At 36.5% G+C, this 26,307-nt stretch overlaps 3 protein-coding genes and 1 pseudogene across 4 annotated transcripts; 1 reads left to right on the top strand and 3 right to left on the bottom strand.

Annotated features, from left to right (window-relative positions):
• Positions 1 to 5,156: 5,156 nt before the first annotated feature.
• On the bottom strand, positions 5,157 to 10,608 carry LOC149476003 (uncharacterized). The gene is made up of 4 exons (XM_089712563.1): positions 10,317 to 10,608; positions 9,251 to 9,438; positions 8,498 to 8,623; positions 5,157 to 6,815 (listed from the first exon to the last, which is right to left on the bottom strand). The coding sequence occupies exons 2-4, from the start codon at positions 9,321 to 9,323 to the stop codon at positions 6,652 to 6,654; spliced, it is 363 nt and encodes a 120-aa protein (XP_089568689.1). The 5' UTR covers positions 9,324 to 9,438; positions 10,317 to 10,608; the 3' UTR covers positions 5,157 to 6,651.
• A 3,774-nt stretch (positions 10,609 to 14,382) lies between these two features.
• On the top strand, positions 14,383 to 16,082 carry LOC149476002 (uncharacterized). Its single transcript, XM_089712561.1, has one exon. The coding sequence runs from the start codon at positions 14,419 to 14,421 to the stop codon at positions 15,850 to 15,852; it is 1,434 nt and encodes a 477-aa protein (XP_089568687.1). The 5' UTR covers positions 14,383 to 14,418; the 3' UTR covers positions 15,853 to 16,082.
• Positions 16,083 to 19,746: 3,664 nt separating this feature from the next.
• LOC149476000 (uncharacterized) lies at positions 19,747 to 24,303 on the bottom strand (annotated as a pseudogene). Its single transcript, XR_016317904.1, has 3 exons — positions 24,278 to 24,303; positions 23,045 to 23,683; positions 19,747 to 19,988 (listed from the first exon to the last, which is right to left on the bottom strand). The product of XR_016317904.1 is annotated as an uncharacterized LOC149476000 (transcript).
• LOC149476001 (uncharacterized) lies at positions 20,008 to 22,863 on the bottom strand. The gene is made up of 2 exons (XM_089712562.1): positions 21,081 to 22,863; positions 20,008 to 20,969 (listed from the first exon to the last, which is right to left on the bottom strand). Exons 1-2 carry the CDS (start codon positions 21,231 to 21,233, stop codon positions 20,547 to 20,549), a joined length of 576 nt encoding a protein of 191 aa, XP_089568688.1. The 5' UTR covers positions 21,234 to 22,863; the 3' UTR covers positions 20,008 to 20,546.
• Positions 24,304 to 26,307: the final 2,004 nt, after the last annotated feature.

Raw genomic sequence — 26,307 nt, 5'->3', positions numbered from 1 at the left:
AAAAAATCAACTAAGGATTTATCGCTTTGTGAAAAAACTAAGTATATGAGGAATTAAAAAAAAAACTATACAAATAAAAATTGTAGGGACACACACATGCAATTCGCTGATCGAGCTTTTTGTATATGTGTGCGTCCACATTGTTTCCCCGACGCTTTCTACATTTTATTAGAATTATTTTTTAGTAGTGCATAACGGCTAGCTTAAACAACACATATATGTACTCGTATTGTGAAGAGTAATAAAGTGATTAAAGGAAAGGCATTATTTTTTGGGCAACCTTAGGGGGCAGCAGCACTACTCAACATTGGTGACCCCGACGTGATGAGAGAAACGGAGCGATTATCATGGACTCTCGACGAAAATCGTCGTAGATATCGTAGTTCCGTGGCATGATTTCATCTGGATTCTGGAGAACATGGTCGGCGTTCCAAATGGCGCCAGGTATTGAATTGTTCTCATGAAAACGCCTACGGACTCCAGCTGAGTTTTCTGCATTGGAGAGATATTCTACGGTCCTCCGTAGGGTACTTAAGGTAACGTTCTCAGGCCGAGGTGTAGGTTGGCCATTCCTGTCGACAGGGTCCACGGCGACAGCAGGAACATAAATTTTATCTTCGTACTTCACGTACCCTATGGCATTTATAATCTTTCTAATTGGCTCAGGCACAATGGTCACACTTTGTGCAACTCTGAGCATTACAATTAACTCCTGTTTGCTTGATGCTGTCTTGCAGACGCGGAACAACTGGTAAATCAGTTTTGATAGCCTCGATCTTAGCCTCTAAAAGGCCGAGGAAAACACGATACATAGCATATATATTGGGCACTTGTATATTTTAGTGGTAAGAAATGGAAATAAAGGTCAAATGACAAAGTCCCAAGCCGATGCCACGGGTGGTAATCGACAACGTTATAGCTTTCAGTGTTTGCTGCTCACTCAAGCGAGCCAAGGCATCCTCCTCATTAGATCCAACGAACACCTTCTTCCGGATCTCTTCTTGAAGGTTGAGCATAGTTTCTGCTCCTTTTGTTCTGCGCATCTGCGACACTCTCATCCTTTGGTATTGTTGACGCCCTCGACTTTGGCGTCCTTTACCTCTGCCGGGGTAGGGTGAAGCATTTTGAATCGGAAAAGTTTCCATAGCTGCGAGCTAGTGGGGGTCTGCAATCAGGGAACCCAAAAACTCGTTCGTAAGTTCGTATTCCGATCAGTTTTAATTAGGCTAAGCCGTTTAGATGTAAGATTTTTCCAGCTGAGTTTTCTGCATTGGAGAGATATTCTACGGTCCTCCGTAGGGTACTTAAGATAACGTTCTCAGGCCGAGGTGTAGGTTGGCCATTCCTGTCGACAGGGTCCACGGCGACAGCAGGAACATAAATTTTATCTTCGTGCTTCACGTACCCTATGGCATTTATAATCTTTCTAATTGGCTCAGGCACAATGGTCACACTTTGTGCAACTCTGAGCATTACAATTAACTCCTGTTTGCTTGATGCTGTCTTGCAGACGCGGAACAACTGGTAAATCAGTTTTGATAGCCTCGATCTTAGCCTCTAAAAGGCCGAGGAAAACACGATACATAGCATATATATTGGGCACTTGTATATTTTCGTGGTAAGAAATGGAAATAAAGGTCAAATGACAAAGTCCCAAGCCGATGCCACGGGTGGTAATCGACAACGTTATAGCTTTCAGTGTTTGCTGCTCACTCAAGCGAGCCAAGGCATCCTCCTCATTAGATCCAACGAACACCTTCTTCCGGATCTCTTCTTGAAGGTTGAGCATAGTTTCTGCTCCTTTTGTTCTGCGCATCTGCGACACTCTCATCCTTTGGTATTGTTGACGCCCTCGATTTGGCGTCCTTTACCTCTGCCGGGGTAGGGTGAAGCATTTTGAATCGGAAAAGTTTCCATAGCTGCGAGCTAGTGGGGGTCTGCAATCAGGGAACCCAAAAACTCGTTCGTAAGTTCGTATTCCGATCAGTTTTAAAACATTGGTAAGGAGATTCTAGTTTAGCTATTTCAGGAGGAAAAGCTGAGCTACCTTAGAATCTAATTTTATCTTCATCAAACTCCATATTCTTCTTCTTCCAGACAAGTTTCCTCTTATCCAAAAAGAAATCTAAAATATTACCACCAGGAGAATTATTTTGATTTTCTGCTTCTTCCTGTGGTTCTTCAACAAGAGGAGGGTGGTCTTCTTCATTATCTTGGTGATCATATTCATCGTCATTTTCATCCGCTAACAGATGTAGAAGTTCATCTCTAGTATATTGTAAATTTGATGGATCTTCATCCTCAGAGTCATCAGCTTCCAGTCCGTCTTCTGACAACCAACCATCTTCCAGCTGAGCTAGATATCGTTCTATGTCTTTGTCTACCAAGTTAATCTAGAACAACAACAAAAAAACATATAAACTGTAAACTTTTATGAACTGAAATTTTTCCATACATCAGGTATGACGGTACTGCATAATGATGTAAATTTACGTCATACCAAATCAACTTTATTTTGGATATATTTTCCATATTTTCTTTACAATTACTAACAGATAATAAATAACTCACCTTATTTCTACTCATTGTGAAATTTTTCAAAGATTGCCGTCTATTATATACCACAAATTATTATTTTGTTTATACCGGTACAACAAATGTATTACCGTTTGCAGGTAACCAAGATAACATTGACATTTGACATTGACGTTTATTTTTTTCTCAAAATATTTACGTTCCATTTTATCCATAGATACTTAAAACTAACTTAAAAAACGTCAACATGGCATACCGATTTCTATGCTTTTTTTACCTGTGAACGGCTTGATGGAAATTTCCATCAAGATGCAATGAAGGGTTAATTAGGCTAAGCCGTTTAGATGTAAGATTTTTTTATTGATGTAAAAATAAGAAATATTACGAATTAATATGTGTCTTGCATTGTTATCTTGCATTGTCATTTTGTATTTAACGGTAATTGTTGTGTGTTTATTATGTCTTTTGATAAAACTTTTTTTTGGAGTGTATAATTTTTTTTGAAAAGGGGGGGGAATAATGTAGGGACACACACATGCAATTCGCTGATCGAGCTTTTTGTATATGTGTGCGTCCACATTGTTTCCCCGACGCTTTCTACATTTTATTAGAATTATTTTTTAGTAGTGCATAACGGCTAGCTTAAACAACACATATATGTACTCGTATTGTGAAGAGTAATAAAGTGATTAAAGGAAAGGCATTATTTTTTGGGCAACCTTGGGGGCAGCAGTACTACTCAACAAAAATCAAGTGTGTTTATTATTTATTATCGTATTAGATGACATTAAACTTATACTACGGCCATTATTTCTTCTTCTATGCAGTCACATTCTTCATGGGAAATTACATGTTCATTAACATTACCTTCAGTCATGTCATGTTGTCTATCAACAGTAAATTTTTATACAATTTCCTCCATTTTTAACAACCTTTTTTACGTTATGACCTTTTTTATGTTGACGTCAATCTTACAGCAACCGAAATGAAAACCGTTAGAAAATTAATCTAAATTTAACATTGAAAAACTCAGGAAACCGTTAACTGTTACCAAGACTGCTAAGTGCTACACTCTTTCATCCTCACTTTCATCCGTCAGAGTTAATGTTTAAATTCTGTCACTGTCATTAAATCCACAGACCATAGATCACAGACTAAATCTAGTGTAGCCAATATCATGGACGGAAGAAATCAAACTCCTTTGGCCATTATTAATTTGCCATAAAGCAAATGGAATTGATATATTGGTTTTTGTCTCAACCTTATAAAAATCTATTGATCAAATCTATTGACTAAATATACCTGCGATTCCTCTCAAAGACCTCATCAAGTTTTAGAACGTAAAGATAAATTTTTCAAAATTAAGATAGGCGATTACATTAGAACTATTTCAATAGACAAATTAAAACCCGCATTTCTTATTAACAACGGCTCAGTCATACAAGACGCCTCGCCTAATAAGTCAATGGATTCAAAAACAAATAACGAGGCGCATAACAACAGTAACAATAACAATCATCAGTTCCGAACACGATACGGACGAATTCACATTACGGGAAGAATGTTAACTTCATAGAACGAAAAACTATTCGACACTACCGCCATCTCTGTGATGCCCAAGTACAACAATCGAGGCGGAAAATTTGAACCAGATCACGTGATTTATAATATATTTGAAGACTAGAAACAATTCTGACACTCCCAGATTACTTCAGAAAGGTCGCCGAGTACTTTTAAAATTTAGAGGCCTTTCTGGAGTAATCTGGAAGTGCCAGAATTGTTTCTAGTTCCCAATCTTTCAAGATAGAGGGGAGGAGAGTTTAATGAAACAGGTATTTCTTCGATAGTTTTATTAAATTAGCAAATCGTATGTTACTGCTTACAAATCCATTTTAAATTTTAGGAAAAATTGCTTATCAACTTAAACACATGCAAGTTTTCAAAATTTTCGTTAAAATATACTTAATGCACAGAAAACGACTGTCTTATAAATGTAGGTATTATTGTCTGCAAAACATCTGAATAATGGTACAGATTTGAACAACAGGATTGATAATTTATTAAACAATCTTTCAGAAAACTACCCTTTTTGCATGCATGCCGTTTTTGTCAAACTGTTAGCAGCAGTGTATCAAATTGTTACAATGGCAGCAAATCTGAAAAAATCCAAAAGTGCACGCCTCATAATTTTTTTTAATAAATATTTATTAATTATTATTTTTGTTTATTTAATAACAATTAAACCACATCGAATCAGACCCTGAAAAATGAAAGGGTTCTATTCCTGAGCATACTCAAGCGTAAGAGAAAAAAAAAGACTCGATTAGTAAAGTATTTCGGTCGCTATCGTGTTAACAAGAAAAAGGATCCGCACATACAGACACACGGACGTCCAAGACAGAACTTTTTTAAACTGTTTTTTAACTAGTTTAAATAACAAAAATGACATCAAAAATATCATGAACGTTAAAAATAGTGTTTTTTCTTAATATGTGTGTGTATGTATTATCTTACAAGTGCAATGTATGATACATAAAGACATTTTAAGTTTGAAAAATCAGATGTTTTGCGCGAAGTGACAGTAGTACCCACCTCAACGCTTCGCTTATGAGGCGTGCAATAATTGTGTTAAAGTTTGTTAATTTATTTACATACAAGGTGTAGATGAAAATACCTGTTTATTAAAATATTCTACATTATGTTATAATGGTTTACAGCCACATCTTCAACAACAAAAAAGTATTCGAGAAAAGAAGCTACATTTTCTTTTCACCGACCCCTTGTTGTTGAAATCAATAAACACACTTGTCCTGTCTGTAACTATTTTCACAAAATTTGCCATAGTAACAATTAAATTACATTATTAATTCAAAAACAGAATTATTTGAAAATAGCATAAAACCAACTGCCTAACATTTAAATATAATATTATCAAGCACCAATGTGATTTTTCCAATTTACATGTATTTTCTATGTTTATCTTGGATATCACTGACATAGGTGAAGGAAAATATCGTGAGTCGCCTGTTTTCAGAACATACACAATCCAAATGAAACTTCATACGCATAAGCAGGATATATAGGTCTGATAAATTCTATCTTCAGCTAATTGGAAATCTCAGTTTAATTTTGCTATTACACTATTTTTAGAAAATTATAACTTTTTTAAGTACCTAAATCCTGCTTATTGCATAATATGAAGTTTCATTAAAATCGGGTCGATTTGAATGAAACTTCATAATATGTCGTTTCAAACTTTCAATGTGATGTCATTGAAAGTTTGTAAGGACTTAAAAGTTTGTATAAAATGCCTTATGAAGAATGTAATGACAATTATTTATGTTGTAATATATCTAATTTTCTTTTTAATGCTTTGTTTGTGTGTGTTTCGGAAAATTGGCGATTTTTAAGCACACAAAATCGTTTAACAGTTATGTAAAATACACTATTAATAATAAAATCAATATTCATCCTATAGTGTTCTTCACAGTTCATTAAAAATCTAAAATTTACTTGTTCTGACAGTTTAATAGTTGCCTTTTGTTTTAAATTCAAATAATGTGATGACGTTAAAAAGAAACTGTTGCAGATAGTAGCGCAACTTTCGACACATCTTATTAATGCTTGAGATGCATAGTTCAATCCTTTTTTATGTCATTATATTCTTTATACGCTACGAATGTGTATACAAGCTCGCCAGTGTCCTTAGCTTTAAAAATGAAGTCACAATTTTTACATGTGCTTTTACGATTTTTCAATAAAAAACCACAAACATATGCACAAGCTTGTAATTCTTCAGAATCAGACACACTTTCTTCAAAAGAATCCTCAATTAACGAAAGCATGTCTGAAACAACTGGATCTTCTGTTTTACTTTCTGTGCATATATTTGTGGCAGTGGATTTAGACATATTTTGTTTGGTATTTGTCATTGTCGTACAGTCATCTTCTGCGCAATTGCCTGACCCCAAGTGAGCAAGGTTGGACAGAATGGCCGTCTTCAACCCAGCGATAAATTGTCCAGTTGTTGGATTATAATTAGCACCACAGTTTCCTCTTATGGTGCCAAACAAATTTTCGAGAGGGTCCTGTTGAAGACGGCGAGTTGATAGAGCTCTAACAGCATGTTTTTTTTTTTAAATTATTAAAAAGCTTTTCTATTCCGTTAAGTGTCCATATCCAACCTTGCTTTGATGGGGGCTGGCTTTGACACCCTACAAATTCGCAAGTTGCAAAAAACTTTTTCATTTTTGCAAAATGTTTTAAGTGTGGTGACACATGACCGACCTATGACCGAGGTGCGCTTTACACAAAGTAAAGTGCGAAAGGTACTTTTCTTTCTCGACATCCATAAAGCGAGTGGCCCTGATGGTATCCCTGCAATTGTCTTAAGAACGTGTGCTCCAGAATTGGCTCCCGTTTTTGCACACTTGTTTCAACACTCTTATGATGTCGGCATTGCCCCTGCTTCGTGGAAAACCGCCGCAGTGCACCCGATCCCTAAGAAAGGCGATCAATCGGACCCCTCTAACTACAGGCCCATTGCTATTACCTCTTTGCTCTCAAAAGTCATGGAAAGCATAATCAACCGTCAGCTCTTAGGTTACCTAGAGGAGAACCAGCTGATCAGTGACCATCAGTATGGCTTTCGCCATGGACGATCAGCTGGTGATCTCTTGGCCTTTCTAACTCACCGATGGGCTGCGGCTATTGAGAGTAAAGGGGAGGCACTAGCCGTTAGTCTTGATGTCGCAAAAGCCTTTGATCGGGTGTGGCACCGGGCTCTTCTTTCGAAGCTTACATCATATGGACTCCCCGAGAAGTTACACACATGGATAGCCAGCTTTCTTGCGGCACGAAATATTCGGGTCTTGGTCGACGGATCGAGCTCGGATCTTATGCCTGTTAACGCTGGCGTACCCCAAGGCTGTGTTCTTTCACCCACACTATTCCTTCTGCATATCAATGACATGTTACAAATTAGTAACATTCATTGCTATGCAGATGATAGTACTGGAGACGCTTTTTACACTGGCCATGCTAACTTCTCGCAAGAAAATGTCGATGAGTGCAGAAACACTCTGGCGTTGAAAATTGAAACTCTTTTGGGAGAAGTTTCAGAGTGGGGACGTCAAAACCTGGTCGAGTTTAACCCCGCTAAGACGCAACTATGTGCATTTACGGCCAAAAAAAAGCCATTTGAATCAGCTCCCCTCTTTATGAACACTCCCCTTAGCGTCAAGCCTAGCATCGCAATTCTTGGCGTCAATGTTTCTAACGATGTTCAGTTTCGCGATCATTTGGAAGGTAAAGCTTCTCTAGCTTCTAAAAAACTGGGCGTCCTAAATAGAGCGAAGCAGTACTTCAGGCCTGACCACCTTCTTTTACTTTATAAAGCTCAGATACGGCCACACATGGAGTACTGCTCACATCTCTGGGCTGGAGCCCCGTTTTACCAACTCCTTCCACTTGATCGCGTACAACGTAGAGCAGTTAGAATGATTGGCGACCCAAAACTTAGCGATCGGCTTGACCCTCTTGCTTTGCGAAGGGACATTGCCTCACTGTGTGTCTTCTATCGCATATACCATGGGGAGTGTTCAGATGAGCTATTTGAGCTCATACCTGCTGCGGAATTTCATCATCGCACCGCCCGCCACAAAGCCAAGTTCCATGCACATCATTTGGACCGCTGGCAAACGAGTACCGTACGCTTCTCGCGAAACTTTTTTCCACGTACCACCACCCTGTGGAACAGTCTACCCCGTTCAGTATTCCCGCACATGTATGACATGAATTTATTTAAAAGGAGAGCCTATACCTACCTACGACAGTCGGCAACAGCCTCACAAAGGTAACTTTGTGAGTGCTCATGGGCGGTGGTGATTACCTCACTAGGTGAACCACCTGCTCCGTTGCCCGCTCTAATATAAAAAAAAAAAAAAAAAAAAAAAAAAAACATTTGTTAAATTTGTAGAATATGGTTTTCCTTTCTTTAAATCTGGTGTATCACTGTTCACGCAGTCGAACAATCTGTCCATATCGGCTATTACTTCAGCAGTTATTGTTGCTTCTGTAGGTAGCAGCCCTGAAAATTAACAGAATGTAAAATTAATGTACTTATTTGTGGTACAGTGGTAACACTTTGACCTGGAGCTAGCTATCATGGTTTATGAGATACAGCCTGGTTTAGCAAAAAAATACGAAAAAAAAACACGTTTATTGTATGGGGACCCCCCTTAATATTTATTTTTTAGTAGGTATTTGTTGTTATAGCGGCAACGAAAATACATCATTTGTGAAAATTTCAGCTTTCTAGCTATCACGGCTTATGAGATAAAGCCTGGAGACAGACAGACAGACAGCGGAGGCTTAGTAATATTACTTTTATCAATAATCTTCAAAATTAATATTAAATATTTTAAAACTTAGTATCTTATCAGGGCAAAACAAAATAATTTTTCTGCTTTCTTGTTAAATTTGCTCCATTGCACTTACTGGGTTTTTAAATGGACCAGTTGTTGTGTAGTATGGAGTTTCAACAAAATAATAGGCCAGCTTACGCTGGTTACAACTGACGTGCAGGCGACTGTACAATGATTTCGATACAGTTTTAAAATATGTCTACAATAAACTACATTATGTAATAATTCACAAGTAAAGTTAAAATCGTGATTTTAACTTTACTTTTGATGATTTGATGTTAAAATTGTACCTTGGGATATTCTGGCAAACATTCCAGCAGCCACTGAGTGACTCAGAACTTGAGCAGCAAGATTTACTCGCATTTTTTGCTTATTGTTGGGATTTAAATGGTCCTTCGTAGTTTTGGAGCAAACACAAAATTTCCGTTATTGTTGTCCACTTCGAAAAAATCTTCAATGTGTTTCCATTTAGCAATGCCTAGAAAATAATGAGAAATGTCTGGGTTAGTACAAATCATTATAGCTTTTAAATCTTATATATAAAAATGAATCGCAAAATTTGTTGGTAAGCGCATAACTCGAGAACGGCTGAACCGATTTCGATAATTCTTTTTTTATTATATTCCTTGAAATACGAGGATGGTTCTTCTGTAGAGAAAACGTAAACATGTACCACGGGCGAAGCCGGGGCAGACCTCTAGTATGGTATAAATATGGTATTGGCTAACAGTACTACATAAAGAAATGAGTAAGTAGTACTTTTTCCACTACAAACTTGGACGCCCTTCCACTAAATTTTCGATACAAATACATCAAGAGTTAGTAACAAGCTGTGAAGGGGCGCGCATTTTTGAAGATCCTCTGTACTAGATGAAACAAAGAAATTACAGCAGAATGCACTAAAAATACAAAATTACATATCTGAAAAATAAGTAAGTAAAAAAGCTTGATGACAAGTTTGAAATTTTAATGATCTCAATTAATTCTCCAGAAACCCTTTACATTAAATGAAAAAATAGCCCAGTGCCAGTCTAACTACATGCAGTTGAATATCAGTATTAAATTGTAAATAGTAGCCACATATTATAGTAGTCACATGGAGGTAATGCTAATCTAGCCTCCAGAACTCAGTTCCTCTCTTTGCTAAGATTGATTTTCAGACTTCCAGGCTGTCGGGCTGTGTTTAAGGGTGGTGAGACCTTTATGTTGAATGAAATCGGAAAAATATTTATTGTACCTACCGCTTTTATTCTTATATAATATATATATACCAGTGAACACTCTACTTCAGAATAAAAACACTCATCAGAACCACACATTAGAATTAAAAAAAAAGAAAAGTATTAAAATGATTACCTTGTCCTTTGCAATTGTTTGATGTTATATTTGTATAACATTTTAAATTATGTTTCAAAAACATGTTTCTGAAACACTAGTAAATGTGGTGTATCAAATAATGTGACCACTTCATTATTTTCAAAATTAAAATATGGAGTTTCTGTGGAAGCCCCCAAAATATTCAATGCTCGCCTATTGACACCACCCATGTCACATACAGTTGCTGCTATTTTTAAGTTTATTTCAAAACATTTATGTAAAACCTAGAAAAGAAAAAAATATTAGAATACATTTTTTTACATAGATAAATAAAATTATGAGTACAGCTAATCTATCTGCAGTTACATAAGCACTAGAAAGATAAAATGCAACCGGTTGTTTCACTCTCTTTCTTATTCCTGAGACCATAAACACAAGGGCATGACTAGCCTCTTGTGAGGACCTTCCATGTTCACCATGGTCTTGGTACCCATCCACTTTGTCTTCTCTATTATTGTACCATAGGTGCTTTTTGATAGCCATTTCATCAAACATTAAAATATATTCATTATTTGATGGCTCTTGGCTTTCCACATGGGTTTTTAAACTTTTAAAAATCTTGTCATTTAGACCCACATTAAGCTGAAATTTTCCTAACAAATTTTTTAAAGTGCTTGGTGCTGGTAGACACCAAAGTCTTCTTAAGAGACGATAGCATGATGGTGACCTTTTATATAATCGCAGTGCTATAATTTTTTGTTCAGAAGTCCACCGTCTACCTGTATATTTTCTCTTTGTATTTTTTAACTCTCCTTGCAGAATGAGAGCAAATGCAGGAGTTAAATGAGCACTCAATTTCTGGACTGCATTATTTTCACACAGAACATTTAAAATGTTCTTTTCATTTTTTTTATTGTATTTTTGAGTTCACATATTTTCTTTAAATATTTTGTGCATTTCTTGTCAGCAACAGAAATTGTCTGCAATAAAAAAAACAAAATTAAACTCAGGTTTGGATGCTATTAACTTCACTAAAACTCAATATACTTTGTCCAATTTACTAAAACAACACACTACACATACAACTTGTCCGTTTGTACACATTATTTCCTATTAGCTGTACTTTGTGTGTCTCTATGTCTTTTGTGTGTGCAATAAATAATTAAATAAATAAATAAAACATGAATAGTACACAACTTGTATTTACCTTTTCATGCTGTTTTTCTGTGCTCTTAATTGGTACCTTTGATGGGCCAGGCTGAGACATTGTTACACAGTCTTTGGATCTGTCCAAAGGAATTTCACACACAAGGTCTTCAGGAACAGTGATAATTTTATACTGAAACAAAATATTTGAATATCAGAAAATAAATTTAGTGTTCTAATAGTCGCTACTTTTACCATGATTACCAAACCAATAACAATTTAAATGAGTTGTTATGACACATATTATCACTATTAAATCAAAATCCATCAAAATTGGATGTACTGTGGCTGTCTATAGGTTTTTTGTCAAAAATTACAATTACCGGCTGAATATTTGTGATATCCATTAATTTTCGCGATGGCCCAGGAATGGGGCTTGAGGGATGGCGTGATGGTCCAGGCTGTGCAGAACAGTAATCAATTGCGTCCATAGTCGATTGATTCTGAAACATTATTATTATTATAAATTAATGTTAACTTTAGTGGGTTGCGTTTGACCACTATCTCGCCTAATGGTAAGCGATGATGTGGTCGACAGTGAAGCATGCTTGCCTAGAAGTAACTTATTCAATCTTGACTTGAAGACCCCAAGTTTGTAGCTATCAGAAAACAAAGACTCTGGCAGGGAATTCCACTTCTTAGCTGTGCCCACAATAAAAGTGTTTGCAAAAAGCTTTTTACTATTATTCCAATAACTTACATAGGGTAATGTGGTAAAAGTAGTGATATTGGTTGGAATTCTCACCTGTTCAGCGTCAGGAACGGCATGTCTGTTCAGCTTCTTTTCAGCATAATCAGTAAAATGATGATATTCGAAAGTGTAAGTTACACAACATTCTGTGTTCAGAATACAACTTCCGCTGAAAGTCTACAGAAGACCATGCTCCCTCAGGGAAACAGAATTTGGCCCACAATTCACATCTGAAAATAAATGAAGACTTGTTAAATCGACTGATTTGATAATAAAACAGATTTTAAGGTTATGTTAAGATTGATTTATGTTCTCTTACCGTTGTGTATTTGTTGGTCCAGGATTAGGGAATCGGTACAATTTAATGTTGGGGTCTACACAAGGTGAGCTCCCACCAAAGAGCAAAGAGTATAATGTATAATAGGGCATAGAGAGCCCTCTTGAAGCATATGAAGGCAAACCTATTTGACTTTGACAGGCGACAATGCGCCCTCTGGATTTTGGAGTGTAAGAGCGTATACGCACTATGCGGGTAGCCGCATTGCGGGTAGCCGTCCGGCTGACCGCAAGCACAATAATGTACGTAATATTCATTTCTATGCGCACTGTGATGCGGCTACCGCAGACCGCACAGTGCGCATAGAAATGAATATTACGTACATAATTGTGCTTGCGGTCAGCCGGACGGCTACCCGCAATGCGGCTACCCGCATAGTGCGTATACGCTCTAAACTATTCACCTACCTACGCATACCTATACATAATATCAATTTTTAGTACTACTCTTCTGTTACAACAACGACGCAATTTAAATGTGAACAATTATATCAGGCGAAATATTTTTTACTTGATATTTGAAGTCAAACTTCAAAACATGTGCCTTGAAATAAATGTTCACATATAATATTTGCGTCGTTATCGTAACAGGAGAGCGATATTGTTATAGAGAATAAAACAAAGATTATAATTTAAGAAAAAAGACTGAATCTACAATTGATTATAAAATATATAATGATTTCGAAAAAAAAAATACTTTTCACTTACACTTTCAAAAAAAGAATTACCAAGGGGTCTATAAAAATGATATTTGGATAAGTATTATTCAGTCATATTTCTTAAAAAACATTACTAAGAATAATGAAGAAAAGGACATTAAAAGAAATTAGTACTTACACTTTATTTTTTATTTTTGTAATGTTTTCGCTTATTGTAATATTGTTGCGCAGCAACCTTAATTTGATCATCGCCATTGTATATTAATTTCCCTGATAAAATTCGGTTGATTGATCTACACCAGCTATATATTATTATTTTTATTGTAATTTCTAGAAAATACTTTCTTAGTAGAATCGCACCAAGCCGAAAATAGCGGGTGGCTTCTACTACATTAGGGAAAATTACGTTAGCACAAAATCGATGTTCAGAAATAGTGAGCAGCAAAAACAATGCACCACGTACCTTTGAGATGCTGCAGCACTCGATGATTTTGCGCCCAATTATCCGATGCGATACACGTGTTTTAATGGCCGCCGCGCGCGCACAGTAGATGAGCGGCTCGATCGAAGGCGGAAGTACAAGTGCTTAAAATATCTTGCCAACAAGTAAAAGCTAATGTTCGTTTACATTTATAGCGATTAATAAGAGCTTCATACGCGTCGCGATAATATTCATGAGTCATAGGGAACGCCTTAACCACCGATAACGCATCCCCGCTAAGAGAAGAAATTAAATAATGAAACTTTTCCGTGTCCGAAATTGACGTTGAGTTATGAATTAAAGAATTAAACGTATCATAAAACACAGGCCACTGCTTGATATTGCCCGAAAAATGTGGCAATGTAATTTTAGGTAAACGGATATTCGATGAATTGATGTTCGAGTTAATCGAATTATTTGTATCATGTTTAGTTAAACTAATAAAAATAGACTGTATCTGAAAATATAATTCATCGAATTGTTCCTCAATTTCAGTTTCATTATCCGCGTCGTCCGACAGATCGAGTATATTAAAATGAGCATTTCCGAAATTTGAAACGATTTGTTTAATTTCCTGATGATACGATAAAAATAGGTCGTATTGTGGTTTTTTCGCTGCTTTGTTGTGTCGGAGAAAACACGTGTCTCAGAGATTGTTTTTGTTTTTTACGTTTTTTATTATCCTATTATTTTTCTAGTGATACCAAACTTTTTGTTGTGTTTGTGCTGTTTAGGTAAGCAATTGAAAACTAATTTTCCTTCTGCAATATGGGTCCTGACCCTCCAGACCTTAATAAACCACCGGATCTACAGAGTGAGATGATGGAAGCGGAGTCTACGGGCCACAAAAGGCCCCGTTCCGATCACTCCTCTAAAGACTCTGACATTTTACCCTCCAAACGCCATATCCCTGATCACGACTATACTATCCCAGCCTCCCAAACTACCTATATTGATCCAATTCTTTTGGATCCCCCATCTTACACTGGCGAAGAGAGTGGACCATACATAGTATATGTGTCTCGCACAGAGGAAGACCCTTCGGCTGGTCTAAGTATAAGACCCATTAAATTCGGTTCGTTCTTATATAAACACCGTGTCCAGAACATAACTAAAGATGGTGTTAGACCTATAGGCCGTAATAAAATATCGGTGCAATTTACTTCGGCAGCAGATGCAAATAATTTTCTTAATTTTTCAAGTTTAAAGGAAGCGAAATTTCAAGCAACTATTCCCTTGTTCCATATAACCCGTATGGGCATCGTCAAGGGTGTCCCTACTGAATGGTCAATGGAGGAATTTGTAAGTTACATAGACTTTCCAGGAGGACGTGGTAAGGTTTTAAAGGCGAGGCGTTTAAATAAAAAGCAGAAAATTGATGGAGTGACGTCTTGGACACCGTCCCAATCTGTAGTCCTTACCTTCCAGGGGCAAACTATGCCCAATAAAATATACTGTTTATACACTGCCATGGCGGTTGAGGTCTATCAATTTCCGACAATTCAGTGTTTTAAGTGCTGTCGGTTCGGTCACGTTCGTGAACAGTGCCGTTCCAAAGATCGCTGCTATCGGTGCACTCAAATGCACGCAGGTGATACCTGTCCCAAAACAGAAGTAGAGGCGTCCTGCCTCTACTGCTCAGCTAACCATTTTGCAACTGACAAAAGCTGCCCAGAGCAGGGTCGTCAAAAAGCGATTAAATTGTTGATGGCGACTGAAGGTGTCTCATTTGAAGAGGCATCAAAGTTGATCCCAGCTTCACGCAAAACATTTGCGGAAAACGTTAAGACCCATCCATCCACCATCCACTCAGTAACGCCTGAATCCCACCTCACATTATCAAGCCAACCTATCCCTACGGTTTCTTACAAAAAAACTGTAATGAGATCTCCCCGCCCCAGGGCTACTTTGGGAACCACTTATGATACAGTCGCTCATAACGCCATTGTTCGCGACGTTCCACCTTCCCTCCCCAATGGGTGCGCTCTAATTAATAATACTACCTCACCCTCGGCCCCTTCGCGCGATGATAAACTTTTAGATATGTGTTTATCTTTTATTGAAAGTTTAATAAATGAATACCCCGAAAAATTACCGTCCAACGTTGCCTTAAGATTCTCCCGTTTTTCTTCCATTCTTTCAAACCATGGATCTAGTGTTCCTCCAGTGGAATGCACAGAGTATTCGTCGCAAAAAACATGATCTGATAGAGTTAATTGCCTTGCATAAGCCTGTTGTGGCTGCCATCTCGGAGACATGGTTAATTCCTGGTTCTCATTATTGGGTTCCGGGATTTTCTTGTTTGCGTGATGACAGGGATGACGGTTATGCTGGAAGTGCTCTACTTGTAAACCGATCGATCCCATTCACCCAGATCCCTCTTCCGTCGCACGGGCGGTATTTCAACGCCGTCGCAGTGCGAGCCTTTGATATCTCCTTTTTATCTGTTCATATACCTCATCCTCATCCCAGTATCATCCCTGACCTATCGTTAATTATTTCCTTTCTCCCCTCTCCCGTGATAGTTATGGGAGACTTCAATGGCCACCATACTTCATGGGGATCTTATATGTGTGATACCTTTGGACGACTTTTAGTGGACCTCTTTGATGATCTAAATTTATGTATAATCAATGATTGTGCCCCTACTAGAAGAGTTTCCCCCATGCAAAATCCTAGAACTGTAGTCGACTTAAGTATTTGTTCATCTATATTAGCCTCCTCCCTTTCTTGCCGCACCCTTCCCTCTACATTTGGTAGTGATCATTTCCCAATTCTCCTTTCCTGTTCTCGTACTGTTCATATCCCCACCTCCTCTTTTCCTCCCTTACTTAAATATAAATTAGAAAGCGCTGATTGGGACTCTTTTGCACTCAATCTTGATTCTAAAGTAGCTAATCTACCAGAAATTCTTCGACAAAATTGCATGTTCTCATATAACTCCTTTGTTACCTGTCTCCACTCTGCTGCTTCTGAAACCCTGCCTGTAAAGCGAACCGCCTCATCCTCTCCCAGAAAAATATCCCCTCCCTGGTGGGATCACGAATGTTCTGAGGTAATTATTGAGCGAAGGAATGCCGAAGACAGGTACAATTCTAATATGAGTTTCGAAAATTTTATTGTTTACAAACGAAATGCTGCTCATGCGAAACGATTTCTTTCTAAAAAAAAGAAACGAGGCTGGATACGATTCTGCGAGAGTTTATCACCTACTACACCTCCATCCATTGTATGGAAAAATATCCGTAGATTCCGTGGTTCTCTTTCCTATGCCAACCCATCCTCCAATAACCCTGATATCTGGCTCAATGATTTTATAAATAAATTAGCCCCCCCTTTTGTCCCTTCTGCGGATCTTATTCTCCTACCTCCATTTGATTTTATCTCTTATAATAATGTTTATGGAATAGATAGCCAGTTTTCTAGCCAAGAGCTGGATACCGTGCTTGAAGGCCTAAAGGATTCGTCCCCAGGGCTAGATGGCATCCCCTATTCATTTTTAAGTAGATCTAATAGTTCAACAAAGTCATATTTTCTCAATTTGATTAATTTATTTTATGAAACCGGTTCTACCCCTGATTCCTGGAAATCCCAACTCATCATACCCATTTTAAAACCTGGTAAAGACCCGATTGATCCTAATTCTTACAGACCTATTGCACTTTCTTCCACATTATCCAAAGTTATGGAACATTTAATAAAAAACCGACTGGAGTGGCACGTTGAGAGAAATAATCTCCTTGCTCGCTCTCAATTTGGGTTTAGGAAAGGCATGAGTGTTTTAGATAGCCTCAATATCCTTACCACTGACATACGCTTAGCCTTTCAGCAAAAAGGATTCTTGGTGGGTGTGTTCCTGGATATTGTATCAGCGTATGATAACGTCCATCTTCCGGTACTCAGACATAAGCTGTCTCAGATGAGTATCCCTGCGAGGATGATACGTTTTATCATGAATCTATTAACGATAAGATATATTCATGTGCGCGGCTCTTCTTCAAGTAGAGTTACATTTAAGGGCCTTCCCCAAGGATCAGTTTTGAGCCCAATTCTTTATTCAATCTACACGAATGATTTAGAAAGTACTGTTACTCCGTTTTGCAATATCTTACAGTATGCGGACGATATTGCATTGTATGCTTCATCTGACAATATGGATGATGTCGTTGAACGCCTTAATAGTGCAGTATCCAATTTAGAAGTCTGGATGAATGATCATGGTCTGTCTCTATCACCAGCTAAAAGTAATATTGTAGTATTCACCAAAAAACGTTCATTTTCTCCCCCCGTGGTGATTCTTGACAGTTCTGTAATGCCTGTGGTAAGTAAGGTCAAATTTTTGGGTGTTGTGTTGGATCAAAAATTAAGTGGTATTGCACACATTGACTACATTGTACAAAAGTGCGAAAAAAATATTAATGTGCTACGTTCACTCGCTGGAGTGTGGTGGGGTTCCCATCCATATTGCCAGAAACTCGTCTATAATGCAATAATTCGAAGCCACCTAGATTATGCATCTTTTATTTTTGAGCCTTGTAGTAAATCTGCATTGGTAAAACTAGATAAGATCCAATATAAATGTTTACGCCACATACTTGGTGCAATGAAATCGTCTCCAGTTAACGCTCTCCAAGTAGAATCTGTGGATCCACCTCTGTTTCTTCGCCGACAGTATCTTGCCGATAAATACTTTTTTAAAATAACGCAGAACTCATCACATCCTCTTCTTAACAAGCTCCAGAATCTATTACATTCTCTCACCTCCAATACTTTACGTTCGCCATCTGATTTCCCTTGTATCCTTAAAAGCCTTATTAAGTTTTATCGCCTTCCAGATCCTTCTTTTCAACTTGATAATCACCCTCTATATTTAACAAATTACAATGCTCTAGTTTTTAAGCCTTCCATTATTTTAAGTTGTGGTATAATTAAAAGTTCCCCTGATGCAAATATGTCTCTCAATAGACTCATTTCATCTCGTTGGCACGATTACAATTACTTCTATACTGATGCCTCTAAATCGTCAAATTGGCTACCGGTTGGAGTAGCTGTGTGGCATTCAAACTCTAAAACTATACTGCAATATAAATGTCCTCCGCTTTCTTCTGTCTTCACTGGCGAGGCAACAGCTATTTTAGAAGCTATTAACTTCATCCTCTCCCATAACCTTAAAAAATCTATCATCTTTACCGATTCTCTAAGCTGCCTTCAATCAATATCTTCGAACCCATTCCGTTCTAAATCAAATTTTCCAGTTATTCTACAAATAAGATCCTGCCTTTTTAACTGCTATGAAAAGAACCTCAGCGTTTTATTGGTTTATATTCCAAGCCATTCGAATATTACTGGTAATGAGAAAGCCGACGCCCTAGCAAAAGCAGCTATGTCTAGTGGTACCCTAGAACATTATTTAAACTATTCATACGATCTCCTCCCCCTTGCTAAGTCCCGCCTGGAAAGTATGTGGAACTCTTTGTGGAATAGCTCAAACAAGGCTAAATACTTCAGAGATATACAGCCCACGGTTCCCTGCAAGCCGTGGTTTTTCAAATATAAAAATATTAATAAATCTACAGTGTCAACCATTTGTCGTCTCCGACTAGGCCATGCTTCCACACCAGTGCACCTAGCAAAAATTCATGTTCGTGATAACTCCTTATGCGAGTGTGGCTTAGCCGAAGGTGACAATGATCATATATTTTTTGAGTGCCCTAAACGAAATTCCTCACTTTTGGATCTCCTTCCCCCTGATGTTCCCCGCCCCACTAATTTTAAATGTTTATTGTGTTTGGTTCCCTCCTCATTTGTTAACGTTTTATCCAAATTTATCCACCTCAATAATCTTAAATTTTAATGCTTTGCTTTTGTATATGTCCTGTTTGGTTATCCAGGTAAGACTGATCCAGCATTTGAACTGCTCAATCTCTTCCGTGATTTTTCCTCAGCACAGAGCATCAAGTTGCTACATTATAACCGTAGTCACTGAAATAAACGTTCAATTTTGATCTGTGCACACATGACACTTGACACTGGCAGAATCCGTCCTTTTGGGATTGGGAAGGCCATAGACAAAAAAGAAGAAGAAGAAGAAGGTCGTATTGTGAACTTTATGAACTGGACATTTAAACGGAGAATCGACCAATGTGTCTGCAACCATAACAATATTTTTTTTAATATTGATTTTTGGTATGTTTTTTTTAAAATGACTCCGTTATGTTTTGTACATCATGAAAGCACTTTTGTAGTTCTACGCTTGGGTAACATAGCCACTTTTTATTTGAATATTCTTTTAATTTTATGAAATCATTTTGGCTATTTTTATTTTCCCTGTCTAGGAGGTTTTGCTAGCTCCGTCACGCTGGAACCCGCTTTAAAAAAAACCTTACTTTTTTCAGCCTATTTTACCTACAAACGATGCTAATAAATGTAGTATAGGTCAATTTTTTGTAGTCTTATTAGTTACTTAGAAAACATCATTGATATCGTTCGAAGTAAAAAATATAAATAATAGCGTATTGATTAGTTTTGGAATGGGTTCCAAATTGATTGTAGTTTATTGTAGTGGCAAGAAAATTCTTTATTTGCCAAATTAATTTTTTTACTACACAAGATATTATAATATTAAATAATTATTATTAACATATTTAAATATTTATAATACTATCTATAACTACAAGAATTATTTAAACATATTCATCAAGAAAACATGTCTGAAAATTCTATTCTTCAGGGAGTAAAATGGGGGGAAATGATTGAAGCAGCAAGTGTCAGCTGGTTTTTGATATAAATACCAGCCAGAAGGCATGAATCTACTGATTCTGTACTCAAAGATAGTAACCACTAGACTAATATTAGGCTATTATAGTAATTATAGGATACAATGATCATTATTATTATTAATGAATGGTAATATATTTACCTATTTTAGGCGAACTCAATGTAAGCCTCTTGGGTGTGTGTAGCTTACTAGCTTCATGGTTAGTGGCATTATCTATAGGTTTTTCTGATATAAGACTACCATTAACTATAGATAATGGAAATGAAGAATTTGCATCATACACTGTTACTGGCATGGTAGTACCAATACCTGTGTCTACCAACACTGGTATTGATTCTACCGGCAGCACCCTAGCCTGCCCAGCCCCATCACCAGTATCATCACCACCACCACCACCACCATCACCAGTACAAACAGAAACTCCTTCCTCTTTGTCACCACCAAATGGCACAACAAAGCCGCTTGCAGTACTCCCCAGTAAATCGGCCACTCTGTCCAGAATGTCATCCGGGGGAATGTACTCTGGAATGCCACCGCCAGTCTGTGAAAATAATAAACTGATGTACTTACTATGTACTAAATTACTTAACATTATACGTAATAAGTACCTATAATTTCAAACAAAGATGAAAAAATTTTCTATAACACTTACTTGGATGCGATTCATCCTAATTTTTGTGCTGCGTTTACGAGCAAGTTTCTTTAAATTTTCCCACTTTAAACGCAGCTGCTGGGGTGATCGACGACAAACAGAGGCAGTGGCATTAAATTTGTGTGTCAGGCTGACCCACTCCTCATTTTTCATCTTGTTGCTGGCGGCGTTTGCTGTTTTAGACAAAATTATTGGGCTGCTCTCAATTAAGCCCAGCAATAATTTTGTCTTATCCTTCGTCAGAGGTTTGCCTCGAACCTAAAATAAACAGATATTCTTACAAAAAATGCGTTCGAACATATTTGGCGTCACTACCAAGAAACAAAATTATTAATGGTACGGATGCGTAAAAGTCTTTTAAAAAATAATAAGGCTAGTCATTATACTAAAAAAGATCCGGATATAGAAAATAAGCATAAGCGACCGAAATCGAAAGCAAAATTAGGGTTATTAATTAATGGTAATTGCTTGGCGCCATTAAAAACAAAACAAGGACTAGTGAAATTAAGCAATACGTGTCCTATTGATTCAGCATTACACTGTATACTTATCGCTTATGTGGATCGATTTATATATCATAATTATGTAGATAAAAACGACTCAGATGTCTTTGAAATTATCAAATTAATTTCATCCAAAGGTATAAATACAAGCGTCTATCAACAAAGAGCAAATCTCATTCTTCAATTCATGAAAATTGAGAATGGTGTAATAAACTGTAACTCTAATATAAGCAACACAATCACGCAAATGTTTAAAAAAGTTCCTTCATTAACCGTTAAGTCAACCTGTGTAAACTGCGAAAAAAGTAGCTCATCTACCTTACCTGTGATAGCTACACATCTTGAACCCTTGACAAATAATGGGATACAAGGACTACAGCAATCATTATTGAAATATCTAGAATCAAATGTACGACGGTGTCATACTAATTGTAACATTAGAAATGATCTTAGCTTTCAACCCGGTAATCATCTATGGATTGATATTGAAGTTTTCTTCACAAGTATGGTCAATCAAAATAGTCTCAAAAGGGATCCGAATTCTGGCACTTCGTTATTACAAATCCCTGCTGAGCTAGAAGTGTTAAATAATACGTACATTTTAGTTGGTGCCATAGAGCATATATATATCAATGAGACTGGTCATTATCGACCTTACTTACGTAGAAGCAACAATAAATGGGAACTTCATGACGGAATCTCCAGCAGCTCTAAGAAAAAAGTAGTGTCTAAAAAAGATTTAATGAAGAAAAAAACAATACATATGCTATTTTATGTAATAAAATAATCATAAATATTTATATGCAATTACAAGAGTGATATGTGATATAACTTAGTACTACTATTTGTTATTTTTTTATAATTTCAACTAATAATAAAATCGTTTGTAGTTTTTGAACAAGTGTTATTTATTTTTTAAAATCTCGTTATTGTGACCATCTTGCAATAATTTGAGATAAAACAACGCAAATAAAGAATTTTCTTGCCACTACAATAAACTACAATCAATTTGGAACCCATTCCAAAACTAATCAACACGCTATTATTTATATTTTTTACTTCGAACGATATCAATGATGTTTTCTAAGTAACTAATAAGACTACAAAAAATTGACCTATACTACATTTATTGGCATCGTTTGTAGTTTTTGAACAAGTGTTATTTATTTTTTAAAATCTTGTTATTGTGACCTTCTTGCAATAATTTGAGATAAAACAACGCAAATAAAGAATTTTCTTGCCACTACAATAAACTACAATCAATTTGGAACCCATTCCAAAACTAATCAAAACGCTATTATTTATATTTTTTACTTCGAACGATATCAATGATGTTTTCTAAGTAACTAATAAGACTACAAAAAATTGACCTATACTACATTTATTAGCATCGTTTGTAGGTAAAATAGGCTGAAAAAAAGTAAGGTTTTTTTTAAAGCGGGTTCCAGCGTGACGGAGCAGGTTTTGCTTACACATATTACAAGTTTTAACAATATTTTTTAAACATTTTGTTAAGACCCAGCCACATACATAATTACTTTGCCCTGCATCAGCTTCCTTATTCATATCACAGCTGAACAGGTCATTATTAAATTGTATATTATCTTCATCTTTAGGAACATCAGAAGATTCATAGTTTTCTTTAAAAAAAAAAAATGTAAAGTCTGCAGACATTTATTGCCAACTGCTTCGCAATTTGCTTTATTAGAGTGGGGTGAGTTGAAATTGTTTAAAAGTAATGACTTAAAAGCCCCTTCAAACGCAATAGTGTTTGGAGCATTGTTTCTCACCCCATAACTTCTGATGTTCCCAAAGAAGTTTTCTACTGGGTCTTGATTGAAATTTCTTGTTAATAGTGTATCAAAACCATACCTTTGCGATAAAACTTTCCAAATTGCTTCCATGCCCTCTATAGTTTTTATTAAATTTGTCACAGACGGAATGGTCGATTCGATCAGCCGAATTTTATTCGCAACAATTTTAGTTTGGCGGTATTTAATGCTTTTTAACATTTCTTTTGCTTTTAGCGATAGTGCGTGGTGAGGTGACCGCCTTTTGATAGGTCCATTATAGATTTTACCATTAGGTATGTTGTACGTACTAATAAAAGAGTTATCTCAATTAAATTTTTACATTCAGCAGGCAGATCACCCCTGGCTACTAAATGTTCTGTTGCAACTGCAACACTATGGCTAAATACTTGGGTTGCTGCTTTAACCCTCATTTTATTTATTTTTTCAGGGTTAATGTGCTCTTCAGTTATCTTAAATAAAATAAATATAAAAATCTTTATTTACCAAAAAAGCAGTACATTACAGTTTTATAGGAGATCCAAACTAGGCTGTTGCCTGTGTCTTGGATCTAAGAAATGTTATACAGGTCTCTAAAAAGTCTAAAGTTTAGTTACATAGGAACACTTTGACATTAAAATAGAAATATTATTTATTTAACAAAAAGTGTGATTGTGTATAAGAGGGTCGTGTGTGATTGTGTATATGAGAGTCGTGTGTGATGTGTGTGTGAGTGTGTTTGTGATTGTGTGTGTGTGTGTGGTTGAGTGTGAGTTTATACTTCTGTGTGTGTATTTGTACTATCAATGCTTTATATTTTGTTCCAAAAACGGACGAGAAGAAAATTTATTAATTGCTTTGTTTTCATTCTTACGTTTAAACCAGGTCTTCTGTGTCGCTATACGTTAATTCGTGAAGCCAGGATTTCATTATCTTGTTGCATTTGTGCAAGTTACAATTCTTCAGTGATTTAGTTTTGCAGACATTATTGTAAGTGTGGATGAGTGAGTAAGATGGACTTCGTCTAGCTATTTTTGAGTTGTATGCAGGAAGTGGGATACGATATTTTCTTTTCCTTAGTAGTTCCTCGTAATCGGGGCGTGAAGCAACAGATTTGTGGGTAAGGGTAACTGCTGATAGTATGTATAGTTGGCGGACGCGATGAACATTGAACTCCCGATACAGTTCGTGTGTCGGAAAGCGGCAAGGCTTTTTTAGAGTTACTTTGATTAATGCACGTTGTGCTCTCTCCAATTGCAGAAGTCTCAATTCCCCATATGACTTATCAGCTGCATATACTTTCTGGAAATATTCCTACTTGACTACTTTTTGTTCCCCATTACTTGTGTACAACAAGTCTTTATTTAAAAGGTTATTCCTGATTCCTTTAATTAAATGGGGTGTGTCATAAAGAGGGATTATATTTTTCCCATTCACACAAAACATATCATATATCCACTCTTTATTGAGCCGCAAATATTTTACTCTAGTCTCATTGACCAGTTCTGTGATGGCTCCAACGTTTATTGTGCTCTGGTCACAAACAGTATTGGCAATTATTAGGCCAGCATCCTGTGCATGCTGCACAACGGTTTTAATTAATCCCTTCAACTCCTGCTTATTCAAACAATTTGTATAATAATAAGCAATAGGTTGCTTGAAATGCTCTTTTAGGCCTTTGATCATGAAGACCAGGGCTTGATCAGCAAACTTTTCTATCTGATTGGATGCAAAGCCTTCAAAGATGTCTCTCTGAACATTATAATTCACATGTGGTGTCAACGACATCTCATCAAATATAAGACTGCACAGTCTAAATGGTTTTGGCTTCTCCAAAACTGACTCCTTAATCTTCTTAAATATTATTGAGTTGATGCCGGGATGGATTTTGATGGTGCTTAGAAGTCGCTTCATCGATTTTAACGAAGGGAGAATAAAATATTTACACAAACTTTTTTTGAAAAAGGACAATGAAAGTACCTTTTCCTCGTTCGTAAAACGTCGTCCTTTAGGAGTTTTTGATGATTCTAATTGCATCCTCACAAATAATTGAGCTGGTTTGCTCATCCGTGCAAAATGCTGGAAAACTTTATATTCCGATAAAGCCTCTGCATTCCTCAATCTTGTTAGAAAAGTTTGCCCTTTCTTACGCAAACGAGATACTTCAGATCGCAGAAGCTTGATCTGGGTAAATAAGCTGCCCACAGCACCTATAAAAAACAGGAGATTTTGAATATTAACTTAAAATTAATATATACATAAAAGCAATGTAAAAACCTTAATTGATTCATTAGGATTTTTCCCAATTAATTACAGATACTTAAGTTGTTTTAGGGCAATTTGAACTAACAATAATAAACAAATAGATACACCCTATAGGGTGTATCTAGTAGGTAGATTTATAAATCTATCCATGCAGAGGCATTCATGTTATATATAACTAGAGGTCCGCCCCGGCTTCGCCCGTGGTACATATTTCGCAATAAAAGATAGCCTATGTCCTTTCTCGGGTATCAAAATATCTCCATACCAAATTTCATGCAAATTGGTTTAGTAGTTTAGGCGTGATTGAGTAACAGACAGACAGACAGAGTTACTTTCGCATTTATAATATAAGTATGGATTTACAAAAATAATGTACCATTAGTATTTATGTTCTATTTTTTGTTATTATGATTAACAAAATCATTGGTGACCAAAAACTGGATGATCAACTGTAATAATTATATTTGAATTTGATGACACACTAACAGAAATTATTAATCTAAAATGCAAGCAAGTACCTAAGATAGAAATAGATAGATAGCAAGCACACATTTTGATATATGTAATTCAAAGTACAAATTTGGGGTATCTATTGTTTTTGTTATGTTCAAATTGTTAAAAAATATAATAAAATATTAAAGTACCTTTTCTAGATGTTCTAGGTTTTCT

The sequence above is a fragment of the Colias philodice genome, chromosome 29, assembly GCF_061535455.1.
Source record: "Colias philodice isolate Cphi_HAF_F1 chromosome 29, ilColPhil1 Martin Lab GWU primary, whole genome shotgun sequence".
In the NCBI taxonomy this organism is placed as follows: Eukaryota; Metazoa; Arthropoda; class Insecta; order Lepidoptera; family Pieridae; genus Colias; species Colias philodice.
The sequence above is the reverse complement of the archived record's forward strand: the minus strand, read 5'-3'. Positions and strand labels throughout refer to the sequence as shown.

Excerpts from the sequence above, each read along its gene's own strand:
- LOC149476003 (XM_089712563.1), bottom strand. The coding sequence starts at position 9,323 with ATGCGAGTAAATCTTGCTGCTCAAGTTCTGAGTCACTCAGTGGCTGCT. Across the intron at positions 8,624-9,250 it reads GTTTGCCAGAATATCCCAAG|GGCTGCTACCTACAGAAGCA; the intron begins GTACAATTTTAA and ends GTTAATTTTCAG. Across the intron at positions 6,816-8,497 it reads ATATTCTACAAATTTAACAA|ATGTGTCACCACACTTAAAA; the intron begins ATGTTTTTTTTT and ends CATAGGTCGGTC.
- LOC149476002 (XM_089712561.1), top strand. The coding sequence starts at position 14,419 with ATGGGTCCTGACCCTCCAGACCTTAATAAACCACCGGATCTACAGAGT.
- LOC149476001 (XM_089712562.1), bottom strand. The coding sequence starts at position 21,233 with ATGAAAAATGAGGAGTGGGTCAGCCTGACACACAAATTTAATGCCACT. Across the intron at positions 20,970-21,080 it reads TTAGGATGAATCGCATCCAA|ACTGGCGGTGGCATTCCAGA; the intron begins GTAAGTGTTATA and ends TTATTTTCACAG.